Source organism: Coenobita brevimanus, chromosome 17 (genome assembly GCF_032717465.1).
Source record: "Coenobita brevimanus isolate Jiangsu-jjx chromosome 17, ASM3271746v2, whole genome shotgun sequence".
In the NCBI taxonomy this organism is placed as follows: domain Eukaryota; kingdom Metazoa; phylum Arthropoda; class Malacostraca; order Decapoda; family Coenobitidae; genus Coenobita; species Coenobita brevimanus.
The window spans coordinates 32,460,526-32,479,265 of NC_136970.1; the positions used below are offsets into that span (position 1 = coordinate 32,460,526).

Consider the following 18,740-nt stretch of genomic DNA (forward strand, 5'->3'; position numbering starts at 1 on the left):
TGGAAAAGTTTCTAGAGAAGGGAAAGAAGTTGTATGCAGCATATGACAGGGTGGATAGACAAGGATTGTGGAAAGTATTAAGAATATATGGAGTAGATGGGAAGTTGCTGAATGCTGTGAAGAGTATGTATGAGGGTGCTAAGGCTGCAGTGCGTGTGGATGGTGAACTGAGTGAATTTTTCTCTTTGAAAGTTAGGTTGTAACAGGGATGTGTCATGTCTCCATGGTTATTCAGTCTGTACATGGATGGGGTAATAAGAGGTACAAGGTAGGGTAGTGGATGTTGGTGTGGCCCTGGTGAGAGAGGGTAGTGTTTGGAAACTCCCTGTACTGTTGTTTGCAGATGATACTGTGTTGTTGAGTGAAGACGAAGGGGAGCTGTAAGGCTTGGTGGATGAGTTTGGGAGAGTGTGTAAGAAACGGAATATAAAGGTAAATGTAGGGAAGAGTAAAGTGATGGTCTTTGAGAGAGGTGAAGTCAGTGAATGTACAGCGAGTTTGGATGGTGAGGAATTGGAAAATGTGAGTACGTTTAAGTACTTGGTTAGTGTGATGAGTAAGGATGGAGGTTTGGAGGGTGAAGTGCTTGAAAGAGTACAGCAGGGAAGAAAGGTTGCTGGTTCCTTGAAAGCAGTGATAAGAAGCAGGGAAGTGAGCATGGAAGTGAAAAAGTTACTACATGACAGTACTGTGATACCAACTCTAACGTATGGAAGTGAAGCTTGGACGTTGCTGGAAGGACACAAGTCAAGAGTGAGAGCAGTGGAAATGAGTTATTTAAGAGGAACCTGTGGAGTCACATGGAGAGACAGGCTGACGAATGAGGATATAAAGGAGCGTTGTGGTGTGGATGTGGATGTGATAGAGAGCGTTAGGAGGAATACACTGAGGTGGTTTGGCCATGTGGAGAGGATGGAGGGTGAAAGACTGACGAGGAGAGTGTATGTGAGTGAGGTGGAGGGGGGAAGAGGGAGGGGGAGGCCGAGGATGAGATGGAGGAATGGGGTGGAGAGGTATATGAGAGGGGGGGGGGTGAGTTGGGAGCGGGGCAGTGAAATGGCGGGGGACAGGGCGACGTGGAAGCGATTTGTTTGTGGCCACCTCGAACGGGATTGAGGCGTCTGGCATTAGATAGATAGATAGACATGAAAGAAAAAAAAATGAATTAAAAAAATAGTCCATACATCTGGTTACAGGATTCCTCCATTTATAAAAAATCTGTAACAGTTGGACTTCAACAGTCATAGGTTGAAGTTTGGGGGGAAACAACTTTGGGAAATCGAGTTCCAAAAAGATGCAATTCGAGGAATAAAAGAATTTTGCTAGGCTGAAGTGCAGCAATATGGCAGCGTGACAGTCCACTCATGAGCGCTACCAGATGCCCGTGTACAGCGAGGGAAGGCGTGACGAGGTGGTACAATGGGTGCAATGTCTTTTGAGCATTTGTCATAAAAATATCTAAAATAATGCAAGGGAGGCAACAGTCTTTCTTACTTGGTGAGGAGGTAGTTCATTTGTAATAGCAGGGTTATTAATAATTCTAATAGTTTGTTCTGAAATTTGTCCAGTTGTTTTAGTGCAACCTCTCCACATCCATTCCACAAGGGTTATCAAGATTCCAGCTGAGAGCACACATGACTCTGTTAAATAATAGCGAACCGCTCGTCAGTGAAGAAGTTACGGACAATAAACCAAGTTTCTTTGAAGAGGTTTTTTCAAGTGATCTAACATAAGACGTCCACTTGAGGGCATTGTTAAGTGAAATACCGAGAATTTCAGTGCTTTTAGAGATAAGAATATTAGTAACACTGAAGGTACTATAGGAATCAGGCAATATCCGTCCATTAGTAAAGTGAATATAATTGGTTTTCTTAGCATTATTACAGTGTTATATTGTCCCCATTCCGTGATCTTAAGTAAGTCTTGATTTATGGAGATTGTTGTACTGAGTTGTGGGTTAGAGATATTAAATTTTGTGAACGGGTGTTTAAGTGTGAATGAACTGTGAAGTCTGCATATGAGGGATTGGTATTACGGGTGACAGATAAGATATTATTTATATGAATTAGGAATAGGGTAATGTGATAAATGAAAGTAATGCGAGTACAAGTGGCTGGGGAATGGCTGGAAGAAGGAGGGAGGTGAGAACGCGGGAAGAAATCAGTAGGATGGAAGTTGTGGAAGCAATAAAGTCAAAATGGGGAAAGCTTCAGGAATTGATGGAGTGTGTTGTGAAATGCTGAAGCATGGGGGAGAGACAGTAGTAGAATGGATGTGGAAGATGTACAGGTTGGCCTGGGAGGAAGATAGAGTCCCGGAGGATTGGAAGTCGGGAATAATTATTCCTTTGTACAAAGGGAAAAGGGAAAAAGAAGTGTGTGGTAATCATAAGGACATTTGTCCTCTTAGTGTAATAGGAAAAGTATATGGTAGGATACTTATTGACAAAGTTAGGGAATAACAGAGGAATTAGTTGGAGAAGAACGGAGAGGCTTTAGGAAGGGAAGAGGTTGTGTAGATCAGATATTCATTCTTAGATCTATAGTGGAAAAGTTTATAGAGAAGGGAAAGAAGTTGTATACGCCCTTCATGGATCTGGAGAAAACATATTACAGGGTGGATAGACAAGGATTGTGGAAAGTATTAAGAAGATAAGGAGTAGACGGGAAATTGTTGAATGCTGTGAAGAGTATGTATGAGGGTGCTAAGGCTGCAGTGCGTGTGGATAGTGAACTGAGTGATTTTTTTTTTTATTTGAGGGTTGGGTTGAAACAGGGATGTGCCAGGTCTCCATGGTTGTTCAGTCTGTACACGGATGGGGTTATTAAGTATATATAAGGTAAGGCAGAGGATGTTGGAGTGGCCCTAGTGAGAGAGGGTAGTGTTTGGAAACTCCCTGTACTGTTGTTTGCAGATGATACTGTGTTGTTAAGTGAAGGCGAAGGGAAGCTGCAAGACTTGGTGGATGAGTTTGGGAGAATGTGTAAGAAACGGAATCTAAAGGTGAATGTAGGGAAGAGCAAAGTTATGATCTTGGAGGGAAATGAAGTCAGTGAATGTACAGTGAGGTTGGATGAAGAGGAAATGGAAAATGTGAGTATGTTTAAGTACTTGGGTAGTGTTATGAGTAAGGGTAGAAGTTTGGTGGGTGAAGTGCTTGAAAGGGTACAACAAGGAAGAGAGGTTGCTGGTTCCTTGAAAGCAGTGATAATAAACAGGGAAGTGTGCATGGATGTGAAAAAGTTACTACACGACAGTATTGTGATACCAACTCTAACGTATGGAAGTGAAGCTTGGACGTTGTTGGAGGGACACAAGTCAAAAGTGAGAGCAGTGGAAATGAGTTATTTGAGAGGAGCCTGTGCTGTGGAATCACATGGAGAGACATACTGTCGTATCCTACACTCTCTACATAACCATTGGTATGCTTCGTACTCAGTCTCGCCAAGTACGGTGAACGGCTGCCACTAATGAGTAGTTGGTAGCATGTGACAGTAGCAGCGGAGAGTGTGGAGACAAGCCCAGAGGGGGCCTACAATCTCGCAGGTTAGGACAACAAGATATTAAATACCCGTTTCTGCCCCAGACTCCCTCCCGGACTTCCAAAAATTAACAGTTCCACACTAAGGTTACAAAACACAGAAACAATTTTTACTTTAATTTTTAACAGTGTTACAGAATATTTACATTACTTCAGAACAAGTTACACAGCTATTACATTAACTTAATATCCCGAGTTTCATCTCGACACAAGGGAAGTCTCAATCGCTTCTTTATGACTTAACAGCAACTAAGTACTTAACTTGATAGCCATATATGACTTCAGTCTACTTATCCAAAAAGACTAGACAACCATCCGTGAGTGACAAAGGTTCACTTAAATGTTATAAGCCTTACTCTGAGTTAATTCTATTACTTAATTAATATTCGCCATGACCTGGAACATACGCGTCAAATAATATTGCTGGTTTTTCCGAGTAGAGACTGCCGGTACTTTACTTTACTTTAACGGCACTTATTCACCTTGCGTTACTCTCCCCCAAGACTATTCTTCAATTACTTCTACTCACCAGTACCACGAAGCCCATGGTCGTGGCTGTTCTGCCCGTCTGTCCCAGCTGGACACAAGGCAATTCTGTCTGACTGACAAACCTTCTCTAGCCCCATCTCTCTCTTGAGCGTGCTTATATACACCTCCATACGGATATTGAGTCACTAATACACCATACTCTATCCCAGTATATACCCTCTGTTCTCACGCACTGGCACACCATTATGGGTGGAGATTTCACAGATGACAACCAGCCCCGGGACCCCCCAGGGCACTCCGAGTACATTAGCCTCTGCACCCTGGCCCCTCAAGAGCTATTATTAATGTGCGTCCTGGGTGTTTTTTGCCCCTTACCTAGTCACCCCTCTTACATAGTCACCCTCCTTCTCCCATCACTCCCTTATTCACTTCATTTATTCTTGTGTTTCATCTTCCCTTTCCTCTGCAATTCTCTCCAGCCCTCGCTGTCTCCCAGTTCCCTGTGCTCTTTTCCACTCCTGCTGGACACGTGCCAAAACCTCAGCACCATGCTTACATTGGAGTGTTTTATACGCTGCTTTCAGGAACTTCTGACGTTGGCAATCCATTGTCCTATCGTTCCCCGCTCCATGTTTGTCTGCCCCGCATCCGTCTTCTTCTTCATTCCTCCTTTCTCTGCCTTCCTCCTCTCCCCCTCTACTCCCACTCGAACCAGGCCTTGGTCTGAAGGGGCCGTGTGAGTAAGAGGTGGAGATGACGTCAGGAGCAGAGGTATTTGGGTGGGCGGCGGGTACTTGATCGTTGCAAGGCCGACAATACTGACAAATGAGGATGTAAAGGAGCATTGTGGTGTGAATGTGAGTGTGATAGGAAGCGTTAGGAGAAACACACTGAGGTGGTTTGGCCATGTGGAAAGGATGGAGAGTGAGAGACTGACGAGGAGAGTGTATGTGAGTGCAGTGGAGCGGGAGAGGGAAAGAGGGAGAGGGTGGCCAAGGATGAGATAGAGAGATGGAGTGGAGAGGTATATGAGAGAGGGGGGTGTGAGTTGGGAGCAGGGCAGTGGAATGGCGAGGGACAGGGCGACGTGGAGGCGATTTGTTTGTGGCCACCCCTTATGGGATTAAGGCGTCTGGCAATAGATAGATAGATAGATAGATAGGAATAGGATTGTAGCCAGAATTGATCCATGTGGCACACTGGCATTAACTGAGTTAAAATTGGATTATACACCTACTGTACTTTTACTTTTATTTTTTTGTCTTTAAGATATGAGGAAGTCAAAGAAACAAAAGATGATAGGCCACAGCAAGGAAGTTTGGATGGCAGTGAACGGAGCCACACTTTGTCAAAAGCTTTAGAAATATCAAGGGCTACTGCATGGGTTTCTCCATGACGGTCTACTGACTGAGGGATCGTATGAGTCAGGAGATTGAGTATATCATCAGTGGATCTTTCGCTGCGAAAACCATACTGTCTATCATTAATTACGTTGTTGGATTCAAGATGCTTATCAATTTGCTCATTAATTACAATATCAAATACCTTACCAAGAGAAGATGTAATGTATTGGTCTGTAATCAGGGAGAGTCGGAAGAGCTTCCTTTCTTTGGAATTAGGTGGATATTGGCTTGTTTCCAAGAATTGGGGAAGGAAGAGGTACGTATGCATAGTCTGAATAATTGAGCTAGAACCGCATCAAATTCTGGGGAACACTTTTTCAAAACAATTGGAGGAATTCAATCTGGACCTGGAGTTTTGTTGGTTGGTAAACTATCTACAATGGATTTTATGTATCTAGGCTGTATCTTAAGTGGAGCTATTTATGGAGAGTCAAGGTCTAGTACAGGGACGTTCTTGCTGACTTCCTCTAAGGTAGAATTTTTGGCGAATGTACTGGCTAGGATATTCGCTTTACCACTCGGGTCATTTATAGTGTTACCATCAGAAGATTTTACTGGGGGAATGGGTGATGACTTGTTAAAGTTATTACTGAAACAGTCGTTAGGATTATTTAATAGTTTGGAAGCTTGGTTGTGAAGAAAGTTTGATTTGGCTAGATTCATGACTGTTTTTGTATGGTTTCTAGCAATTTAATATTGACTTGAGTGATTCAGGTGATTTTGATTTTAAGTAAAAGTTATATTTTAAGTGTTTTTGGGTCGTTGCTCTGGCATATTGCTGTCAAACCATTTTGGGAAGTCCGATCTTTAAGTGAACTTGCGGACAACATTGTTAAATTCAGCAGTTATCTGAAAGAGTAGCATGAATTGTAGTTGGACTATGGAAAAAATACACCCTGAAAGTAATACACGTATATGCTCCGGCTTCTCAGAGCTCAGGTGAAGAAATAGAAACATTCTATGACGATATCTCCCAGACTACAGAAGAAGAACAGACCACATATATTATACGCATGGGAGACTTCAATGCAAAGGTTGGGAAATCGAAAAATTGAGAAGCATGCATGGGAAAATTTGGAGTGGAAGAAAGGAATGAAAGGGGAGAAATGGTGGTAAATTTTGCTGAAATATATAATATGAGAATAATGATCACATTGTTTCACAAAACAACAGGGAGAAACTGGACCTGGAGAAGTCCAAATGGAGAAACAAAGAATGAAATCTACTTCATTACAGAAGATAAGAATCACACAGTCATAAATGTTACGGTTATCAACAAAGTAAACATAAGAACCGACGACAGAATGGTGGGTTGTACAACAGCCAGATTCAATTTCAGAAGAGAAAGAAAATTACAAGTAAAAAAAATACGCCTAATAAAAGTATGTGATAAAAGCAGCCTCTCAGTTAGAAATAACGAACAGATTTTAGGCTCCAAGTTATGCTAAGTGTGACATTGACGAGTTGAATGATAGACTAACAAAAATGCTAAGAGAATCAGCGGAGGCAGATGGAAAAGCTAACACAACGAAAGCCAAAATGTATTCAGAAAAGACACACGAGATCATGAAAAGAAGAAAGGAAATGAAAGTAAAGGCAGCGAATGATGAAATAGCGAGAGCGGAATTAAATAGGCTGGTCAATAAGAGACAGAGAGAAGAAAAAAGAAAGAGAAACATGCATCAGATCAAAGAAACCATCAAAAAAGGAAAATGAAACAGGTCCGAAATAAATGGCACTGGGAAAGAAACAAATTATATCACTAACAGAGAGAAACGGTGAAGTCAGTAAGTGCAGAGATAAGATGGTGAAGAGTGCTGAAGAATTTTACAGAGAACTGTATGCATCAATGACAACAGTACTAATAGCATACTTTTCGGTTGACACAAGTAAAATACTTGAGGTAGCACCAGACGAAGTCAATATTTCTCTCAAAAATAAGAAAAGAAGGAAGGCCCCAGAAGAAGATGGAATAGTAGCAGATTTACTGTAGGATGAAGGAGAAGAAGTACAGAAAGGGCTCGCCCACTTATTTACTCGGTGTATAAAATAGAAAATTCCGAAAACATGGTGTAATGCATTAGTTATTTTATTTTACACAAACGTGACTCGAAACATCTTAGTAATAACGACTCATTGGCTTATTATCTGTTCTTTACTAACTCTTCACTGAAGTCTTTACGAACAAAGTCAGAAGAGATTTTGAAGAAAACCAACCTCGGGAACAGGCAGGATCCTGAAGTGGGTGTTCGACTGCTGATTATATACACACAATGAATCGTCTAACTGAGAAAACTAAAGACTATAATAAACCTCCGTTCATATATATTTTTTTTATATAATTACTAAAAGGCTTTTGACTCAGTGGAGCACACAGCAACTATACGTTCATTGTGAGAACAAGCAGTAAATGAGAACATTGTAAAACTACTCGAAAACATATCTCAAGAGGAAACCGCTGCAGTTGAAATATATAAAGACTAGGAAAAATTAGGATTGAGAATGGCGTGCGTCAGGGGAATACAATTTCACCAAAATTATTTACAGCACGCCTAGAAAGTATTTTCAGAAAGCTGGACTATGAAAAGAATGGAGTAAACATAGATGGAGAAAAGATAAACCATTTAAGATCTGCAGATGACATTGTCCTAATCTCAGGAACAGCAGAGATATTGCAATAAATGTTAAATGACCTGAACAGAGAAAGTCTCAAAGTAGGGCTAAAGATGAACCAGAGTAAAACTAAAGTAATGTTTAATACACATACACCAAAGAGTGTCATCAGAATAAGCGAAGAAATTCTTGATGTCAATTACTTGGGGCAAACACTGAAAATAGCGAAAGATCATGATAGCGAAATAAAAAGACGCATTACAATTGCATGAAAAGCTTTCAGTAAACAGAGATACATTATGAAAAGTAGCTTCCAAATATGTATGAAACGAGATGTACATAACAAAGGTATAATTCCAGCTATGACGTACAGTTGTGAGACCTGGGAACTATCGAAATCGATGGAAAATAAACTAATCCTTTCTCAGAGAGCACTGGAAAGGTCAGTGTTGCGAGTATCTTTAAGAGACAGGAAAAGATCTATTTGGGTGAGAGAGCAGACTAAAGTCAAAGACATTATAGAAGTTACAAAAGAACAAAAATGGAGGTGGAGTGGACATGTAGCAAGAATAAGGGATAACCGATGGAGCAAGAGGCTGACTGACTGGACACCAAGAGAGTGTATGCTTCGCAGAAAAAGGCCAGACAGGAGGTGGAGACATGAGATAAAGAAATATGCAGGGAAAACGTGGCAGAGATTGGCTCAGTCAAGGAATTCGTGGAGAAGGGTGGGGGAGGTCTTTGTTCATCAGTGGACTTGTAATAACTGATGATGATGATGATGATGTGTGTGTGTGTGTGTGTGTGTGTGTGTGTGTGTGTGTATACAAATATATATATATATATATATATATATATATATATATATATATATATATATATATATATATAGAGAGAGAGAGAGAGAGAGAGAGAGAGAGAGAGAGAGACAGACAGACAGACAGATTTATATATGCCCCTCCCAGAAATTCTACTGTAGAGGAAGTCATTCAGAAAGTTCTAGTACTAAAACTTGACTCTCACAAATTGCACCGCTAAAGGTACAGACTACATACTTAAAATCTCTTCTAGACATGTACTAACCAAAAAAAAAAAGGAGTCCAGATCGAATTCATCCGATCGTTTTGAAAAACTGTTCCCCAGAACTTGGTCCTGTTGTAGCTACATTATCTAGACTACGTATAAGCATTTTTCCTTCCCAAGTTCTTGGAAGGAAACCAGCATCCACCCATTTCCAAAGAAGGGAAGTGCGTTTCATCATTATGACTGCAGAACAATAGCTAACACATCTTCTCTTGGAAAGGTATTTGAAATGTCAATAATAAGCACATTGTTAAACATCTCGAATCCAACAACTTAATGATGATGTGCAGTATGGTTTCGGCCACGAAAAATCCACTGTTCATATGCTCAGTCTCTTGAATCATACCATCCATCAGTCAACTGACCAACATAGAGTTTTGTTTGTTTATATTTGCCCACACTAGGTGGGGCACGGGCAATCAAGGAGCCCGTCAGAGGTATGCATGACAAATAAAACTACAAAATCAGAGGGAAAAAAAAACAGGAGAGTTTCCTGTGACTGAGTCAGTGATGTCTAGTTAAGGAGGAGGAGGGTAATCCCTGACCGCTTCGTAAAAGTATGGGGAAGGGTGTGCTGCCAACAACCCTGGTTGCATCTGTAATGTCATCACCTGATCGAGCGAAGCTCCTGTCAGGCTGAGAGCAGAGCATGGGGGTGACCAGGCAGTCCAAAATATAGTGGCATAGGAGTTCAATGGATTGTGTAAGGCAGTGGAGATATGGCTCAGGCTCCAAGTCAGCAATCTGGATGTAGCACAGAAACCCTATGCTCAATCGCCTGAGCCTGACATTAAGTTAATTTGGTGTGCCTGGCGGAATCGTAAGGGGGTTGTACAACGAGGCCATAGGATACCAGGCAGCTGACCGAGAGCCTTCAGCTATTCAGAGGTGATGGGCATCCCTAGTAAGCCTGCTTAACGTGCCCCGTACCCACGACATACAATGCACGTCGCAACTTTTTTTCATGCTCAGTCCCAACGACATGCAATGCACATTTTGCTATTGCAAGGTCTGCTATTTGCACATTTTTCAAATTTTGCATATGATTTTTGGTATGCATATGCAGGACACCATCCTCTACCACAGCTTAGTATATTTTAGTACATTATTGTTACTGTGTGTGCTTGTGATAATACTAGGCTCATTATAAGAGTAAGGGCTGTAAATATGCAATAATATGACGCTCATTATAATAGTAAGGCCTGTAAATATGTGATAAGTTAAATAAAATGGAAACTGGTATAATGTTAGTGGAAAAGTATAATGTAAGTTGAAAAATAGAATGTAAGTTGAAACAAGTCATAGTGAGTCAATTGTGAAAGAATTCGGCAATTTTCATGTGCTCGTGAATGACACAATGCTTATCGCCTAAATTTTTGTGTGAAAACCAGTATATTCTTATACTACATGTAAGTTTGTGTAGATTGGCTTGGGAAGAGGGAAGGGTTCCAGAGGACTGGAAATCAGGTATAATTGTTCCTCTGTACAAAGGAAAAGGGGAGAGAGAAGTATGTGGTAACCATAGGGGTATTTGCCTTCTTAGTGTGACTGGTAAAATATATGGTAGAATACTCATTGATAGGGTTAGGCATATGACAGAGGAGCTAGTTGGAGAAGAACAAGGGGGATTTAGGAAGGGAAAAGGGTGTGTAGATCAGATATTTGTTCTAAGATGTTTAGTGGAGAAGTATCTAGAGAAGGGAAGGAAAGTGTATGCTGCCTTCATGGACTTGGAGAAAGCTTATGACAGAATAGATAGGCAAGGTATGTGGAAGGTATTGAGAATATATGGAGTGGAGGGGAAATTGTTGAGTGCTGTGAAGAGTATGCATGAGGGAGCTAGGGCTACGGTGCGAGTGGATGGTGAGCTGAGTGAATTCTTTGATCTCAATGTGGGACTGAAACAGGGGTGTGTGATGTCTCCATGGCTGTTTAATATATATATGGATGGGGTTGTAAAGGAGGTGCAAGGTAGGGCAGTGGATGTGGGGGTGGCCCTAATGAATGAGGGTGAGATTTGGAAGCTTCCGGTGTTGCTGTTTGCTGATGATACAGTATTATTGAGTGAAGATGAATGGGAGTTGCAAGGTTTGGTGAATGAATTTGGGACAGTGTGTAGGAGGAGGAAGCTGAAAGTTAGTGTAAACAAAAGTAAAGCTATGGTGTTTGAGAGGAATGAAGTCACAGAGTGTGCAGTGAGATTGGATGGTGAGGATATGGAGAATGTGAGTGCATTCATGTACTTGGGTAGCGTGATGAGTAAGGATGGAACTGTGGGGGACGAAGTACGTGAAAGGGTACAGCAGGGAAGAAAGGTTGTTGGTACACTGAAACCAGTGATAAGAAATAGGGAGGTGAGTATGGAAGTTAAGAAGCCACTGCATGATGGTATTGTGATCCCTACCCTGACGTATGGAAGCGAGGCGTGGACCTTGCAAGAGGGGAACAAGTCAAGAGTGAGAGCAGTGGAAATGAGTTACTTGAGAGGAGCATGGGGAGTGACATGGAGGGACAGGTTGACGAATGAAGAAGTGAAGGAACGTTGTGGGGTAGATGTGGATGTGGTTGAAAAGATTAGAAGTACACTGAGGTGGTTTGGACATGTGGAGAGAATGGAGAATGAAAGACTGACTATGAGGGTGTATGTAGGTGAGGTGGAGGGAGGGAGAGGGAGAGGTAGACAGAGGATGAGGTGGAGGGATGGAGTTGAGAGGTATATGAGGGAGGGGGGGGTGAGTTGGGGGGAGGGGAGTCAAATGGTGGGTGACAGAGTGACTTGGAGGCGTTTTGTCTGCGGCCACCCTTTGCGGGACTAGGGCGTCGGGCTATAGATAGATAGAGATAGATAGAAGTTTGTACCAAATTAAATATCTACATATTTTGAGTGGTTTCCAATAGTTACCCCTACCACAGAAAACGCAACAGTAGTAGCACGGCTACAGAGAACACAGTATCAGGTGTTCAGAGGGTCACCTGTCTTGACCATTTCTAACCTCAGGTGAGCACTTTTTTGGTGATTTTCCATTGTTTCTCACCAAAAGCAGAGGTTTGAGCCAAAAAAAAAAAAGTATAAAATTTGTTGGGTTTTGGGGGTGCATTTGGCAATAAATTAGTGGGTACGGGGTGGGTTAAAGTATTGGCCACCCTATGGAGAATATGCGAGGCACTAGGGCAGAGCTGGAATGTACTCTCTGAGAGTGAGCTGGCTGAGCATGCAGCTGCAGCCGCAAGTTCATCACCTGCTATCCCGACATGCCTGGGGACCCAGTGAAAAGTCACCAAGCCACCCTGCTGCAACTATAGACACTCATGCAGTAGCCCTTGATATGTCTAAAGCATTTGACAGAGTGTGGCACCATTCTGTATTATCCAAGTTCCCTAGCTTTGGTTGGCCATCATTTGCCTCACTGATATCTGCATATCTCGGGAACAGAAATCTGAAATTAAATATAGATGATGTATAGCCTACGTGTCAAGTGGGGTTGGTGGAGGATTAGCGCCCCTCCCTGTAAAACAATTAACTCTAAGCCCTTGACCACCCCGTTTGGGATACATGGCGTCTGGCAATGGATGGATGGATAGTCAACTTTCCACTCGGTTAATGCCAGCGTGCCACTAGGATCAATCCTGGTTCCAGCCCTGTTCCTCATTCACATTAATGATCTCTTGTTTGTTACCAATCACCCCCTTCACTCATAAGCAGCTGACTCAAAGTTTCGGAGCTCCTTCATACTTAACCCTTTCATGTCTCAAATAGGTCCCAAGGTCATGTTTGACAGACGCATTTTTTGGAAAAAGTTCAAGGCATGCAAATAAAGAAAAAAATATCATATTCATGCACAAGGAAGTAATACACGCCTGCCTATAAAATATTAGAGTTTTATTCGCCATACAATTGCCGCAAAAATGATGGGAAGTTGCGTAGCAAGTGGCGTGTGGTAGCGTGGTGAATATTGCCGTCTCGGTGGGTAGGTGATTTCTTGGTGCGTAGCCGACATGATTGTATTGTTTGTTTCCATGTTTTTCCATAAAAAAACAGTGCACTGATATATGTACTGTACATTATATCTCACGTGATTTGTGAATGATTCTTGAGAGGTTTTCTTTACAAACAACAAACTAAACAGTTACAAGATCATTATAAAACTATCACTTACTAGTTACTACTAATTTATTTTACTTTGTTCTTATTTTGCTTATAGTAGCCGCAGCGAGAAATGAACGCTGTGGTGGGGCAGGCGGGATGACCTGGGATTCCCCCATTGTTGCCATATTCACATGTCTGAGGGCAGGTCAGTTCTGGCGAGTGTATAATTATAGGTCAGGCGGAGGTATCGGCAAGGCCGCACTCCCCCGCTCATATGCCACATTTAGGAGGGGGGGGGGAAACCTTTATACAGAAAACTCTCCTTGATTTTTACCTCAGTGGTGGTGTGGAACAAAAGTCATGATAATTTCATAATTAGTTTCGGAAATACACCAGTTTATATAGAAACCGAGAGAGAAAGAGAAAGCCAGAGACACAGGGTAAGGATCATGGAGCGGGGCTGCAGCGGTGGCCGATGGTCGGTGACATCCTACCTCTATGGTCGGTGACATGTGGATATGGCAACAATGGGGGAATCCCAGGTCATCCCGCCTGCCCCACCACAGCGTTCATTTCTCGCTGCGGCTACTTTATAGTACTGTCCAAGGCTGTGGGGGTGAGGACATGAGGGTAAGCCTACAAGCTTGCCTTTTGTATGTGCATATGTTTATTTCATTGTTGCTAATTATACCATCCTGTGTACTTACACGCAACAGTAGAGACAGTGATCAAATACTTATTTCTCAAAATTGACGGTGTTATAAGTACAACCAGGAAATGTGAGAAACTCATGAAATATAAATCAGAAAAAAGTAAGAAGATACGAACAATCATTTGTCAGGGAAAAAGGCAACACTCGCTGCACGTGTATGTTCGCCTCTTAACAAATAAATGTATGGTACGTGTATAAGAGGCTACAGAAACAACCTTTGAAACCTAAAATCTTAAATCTGTATGTATTTTCCCTCAATCAGACACACTAACACCCACGAAATGAATAAATATTGAGACATACAACGCAGAAATCTCTTGCTTGCCTGTGACGCGGTAACTATGTGCGTAAGCGAAAGGCAGGGGGTGGGGGATTGGAGGAAGAGTGGAGGGTGGGAGGTAGAGAGGTGGGGGATCGGTGGGAGGCAGGAGGGTGGAGGATGTAGGGGGTGGGGGATTGGAGGGAGAGTGGAGGATGGAAGGGTGGGTGGTAGAGGGGTGGGGGATCGGTGGGAAGTAGGGGGGTGGAGGATGGGGGATATGAAAGGGAGGAGGGAGGTGAGAGCTATGTATCCTCCAGAGCAGTAAAAATATATTGCAAACAATATTCTTTTGCTAAATGAACTGTCTGATACCAAAATAGTACAAAATATTGCCAGATCAACAGTATAATAGAACCAATACGTGCAACCCAACCTCTCACCATGATTAGCTCTTCCCAAACTGTGTAAACTAAAATATTGTGATCTACACATGCCTGGTAGAAGCAGAGGAGTCTAGGGAGCGGTTTGTATCCTTATTTCATTCACCGGCCTCTCGCAACAGTTTTCATTCATGCCTAAATATGCTGCCACGGGAATGGCTAGGAGACCCCTACCGAGAAAACCACTATAGTGGCCAGGAGACTTAAAAGGGTTAAACATCCATCCACAAAGTGATATCTTTAACTTCCAATTTAGTGCGGCAGTCTCCTTAAATCAATACTTATCCAAGATCACCGAATGGGGACAAAACCAGTCGAGTGCATGCACGACGAGTGAGCGATTGTCATGTTACCACAATTTCCTTCTGATATATTATTTCTTCATGATGGTAGCTTTACAATGAAATATATAATGGAACAAAAAACATTCTCTCACATACATCCACCCACCCACACACACACACACACACACACACACACACACGCATGCAGTCTCCGCTGCCAACCTGCCTTGTCGACGAGACTGAAACGATAAAGACTTGGTTATTGATGAGATGATTAACACATAAGCTTCGAAACACCCATATCTGGACATTCCTGAGCGTGTGTGATATATCAACATCTAGCCCGGACCTACTTCCCGAAGTGGAACAGATTGTAGGTCACAGCGACACCTGTCAACCCCAAAACCCCTTCTCACCGTCTCCCGGGTCAGCCACCTGCCAGTCACGACTCACGATGGAGGGTGGATGTAGCGAGCAGTCACGGGAGTATTCTACCTCCAACCATACTGTTCCAATACATGTTATGTTCTGCATTATATTTTTATGGCTAGGAGAGTCTGAGTGTATAAAATAAATAAAATAACTAAGAAAAAAAAAATCATTTCAGGTTCTTCATAATCGTGTAATTTTCATGAAAATGAACTCGTCATTTTCCTCAGGTAAATGACACGAGTTTGTAAAAAAAAATCAATCATAAAACAAAATGATAAAAAACCCTCGATGCACTTCCACAGCCAACCACCTCTTTTGTCACCACTCAATCGTTTACCACTGAGCTACCGCGGCCCTTGGAAATGAAAGCCAGACATTCAAACCATAGTTTCCCATATGCCTTTCAGTGAAAAAAAAAAAAAAAAGTATAATGAGATTCACGATTTACAGCTAGCTATTTATCCCATGTACAGTTATATGTGTGTCTATATGACTTGACCATAACCCTGTCATCCATGTCCATGCTTATTACTTTCAATACTGTACAGTTTCAAAAGAATGGCAGGAAGGCAGGATACTTTATCTGAACCTTGACCCCGTTTTAGTGAAACCACCCTTACATAAGCCAGCACAGTATAATAATGACAGCATTCTAGCCATCTGTTATCCCATCCATATGTATTTGTGCCTATATGACTTGAACATAACTCATCCATATCCATGTCTTCCGTATTATACAGTGTCAAAGGAATGCAGGAGATCTGAAACTCAACCCCGCTAAAGTGACAACCCGATATATCACCCACAATAGTTGAACATTAGGCTTCCTCGACTTCATCCGACAACAGATTGTTAGTCATCTTCTGCAATCACGTATCATGAGTATGGAAATACATTTATTAGAGCCAGGAAATTGGTGCAGCTCACTCTGCCCACTTGATTTCCTGCAGCCCCGCCATCGTCCGTTTATCCCTGACCGTCACATGTCCTGTGGAAATGGCCTTGACCTGAGCGAGCCCTGTCTTTGTCTCTCCCATCTCCCACCGGTGTTCTGTCTGTCTGTCTGTCTCTGTCTGTCTGTCTGTCTGTCTCTCTTCATCATTACATCCCTTTTTCCCCCCTTTGGTTTGTTTCCATACCCATATCCTCGTGTTTTTCTTGTGTGTGTGTGTGTGTCTGCCAAAGCACGGGTGTCTTGCATGAGGGGCTCAGTGTAGCCGGGGGGCTTTTTGCTTGTTTTTCACAGTACACATGAGCTTTTTCATCAGCACTCCCCCTTTTTACCCCATGGTTTGTGTTGGCACCGACCTACACAGTTTAGTGGCTGTTCAGGACACACACACACACACACACACACACACACACACACACACACACACACACACACACACAACATATAGATACAAATCACACGTGCGTGCACACACACACGCACACTTATAGATACAAATCACGCTCACAAACACACACACACACACACACACACACACACACACACACACACACACACACAGATACAAATCACACGTGCGTGCACACACACACGCACACTCATAGATACAAATCACGCACACACACACACACACACACACACACACACACACACACACACACACACACACACACACACACACACACACACACACACACACACACACACACACATAAATCGCACATACACGCTCTCTCTCTCTCTCTCTCTCTCTCTCTCTCACACACACACACACACACACACACACACACACACACACACACACAGATAGATACTAATCACGCACGCACACACACACACACACACACACACACACACACACACACACACACACACACACACAGATACAAAGCACGCACACACACACACACACACACACACACACACACACACACACACACACACACGCACATGACAGAGTAACAAACACAATACAGGAAAGGGAAGGATGGGTGGACAGTATCTATTTAGATTTCAAGAAAGCTTTTGACACACTACCACACCAAAGACTTTTATGGAAACTGTACCATCAAGGAGGAATTCGAGGCAAACTGTTTTGTTGGATGCAAGACTTTCTCATAAAAAGAGAAATGAGGACAGTACTAAGAGGAAACTACTCATCATGGAAAGAAGTGACTAGTGGAGTACCACAGGGTTCGGTGCTGGCACCAATCATGTTTTTAGTGTATATAAATGATATAAACAGTAACACTGGAAATGAGAGCTATCTGAATATGTTTGCAGATGATGCAAAAATACAAAGGAGAATTACTAGCACAGACTCCTGTAGGGAGCTACAAGAAGAATTAAATAAACTTCATGAATGGAGTAGTACATGGCAAATGGAATTCAATGTGGACAAGTGTCATGTAATCAAGTTTGATAGAAGTGGAAAAAGACCTAATTGGGATTATAAGTTAGGAAATAAAACCCTATACACATCAGAAAGAGAGAAAGACCTAGGTGTGATTATCAATAACAGACTATCTCCGGCTGACCACATCAGCGAGAAGGCACGGAACATGTATACACTGCTTGCAAATATGAGAATAGCATTCACATACATAAATTAAGACATGCTAAGAAGGATAATAACATCATTCATTAGACCAACCCTGGAATATGCATCAGTAGTCTGGAGTCCTCATCTCAAAAAGCATATAGACAAGATTGAAAAAGTTCAAAGGGCCGCTACAAGATGGATACCAAGCTTAAGGGACCTAAGCTACGAAGAAAGACTAAATAAATTGAATCTACCAACAGTACAGGAGAGAAGGAAAAGAGGTGACATGATAATGCTATATAAGTGCATATCAGGAAAGGAGAAAATAGACATAAATGATTACTTAACATATGGAGAAGCATCAGCAAGAGGACACTGCAAAAAACTGCATAAGAAGAGAGGTGATAAAGACGTAAGGAAATTCAGTTTCCCAAACAGAGCAATTGATCAATGGAATGCACTACCGAATGAAATAGTGTGTGCCAAAACAATTCACAAATTTAAGGATATGTACGATAAATATGGTTTAAGACACGGGACAGTACGAGCTTGACTCATTCCTGTAAAGACACAAATAGGTAAGAACAATTAGGTAAGAACACACACACACACACACACACACACACACACACACACACACACACACACACACACTGTAGCCTACTGTCTATGCATGTACTGAATATTATAATAAACTCGTGTGTAATTTGTTATCGGTAGTACTTTCTTTCCAGATCCTTTTTATGCTGTTTTATGTACTACAAATCTGTAAGTCATTTTTATATGTCATGCTATTGAATTTCATGTTTTGTAATTTTAATTATCGGTAGTACTTTCTTTACAGGCCTTTCTTATGTATCTATCTATTTCCAGACGCCATAATCCCGTAAGGGGTGGCA

General features: G+C 42.1%; 1 protein-coding gene across 1 annotated transcript in view; it reads left to right on the top strand.

Annotated features, from left to right (window-relative positions):
* Window positions 1-18,740, top strand: part of LOC145391144 (putative neural-cadherin 2) — a 252,951-nt gene that overhangs the window by 106,953 nt on the left and 127,258 nt on the right. The window contains exon 14 of the mRNA XM_080265824.1: window positions 6,366-6,467. Coding sequence (XP_080121950.1) covers window positions 6,366-6,467 — 102 coding nt within the window. The remainder of the gene's footprint in view (window positions 1-6,365; window positions 6,468-18,740) is intronic.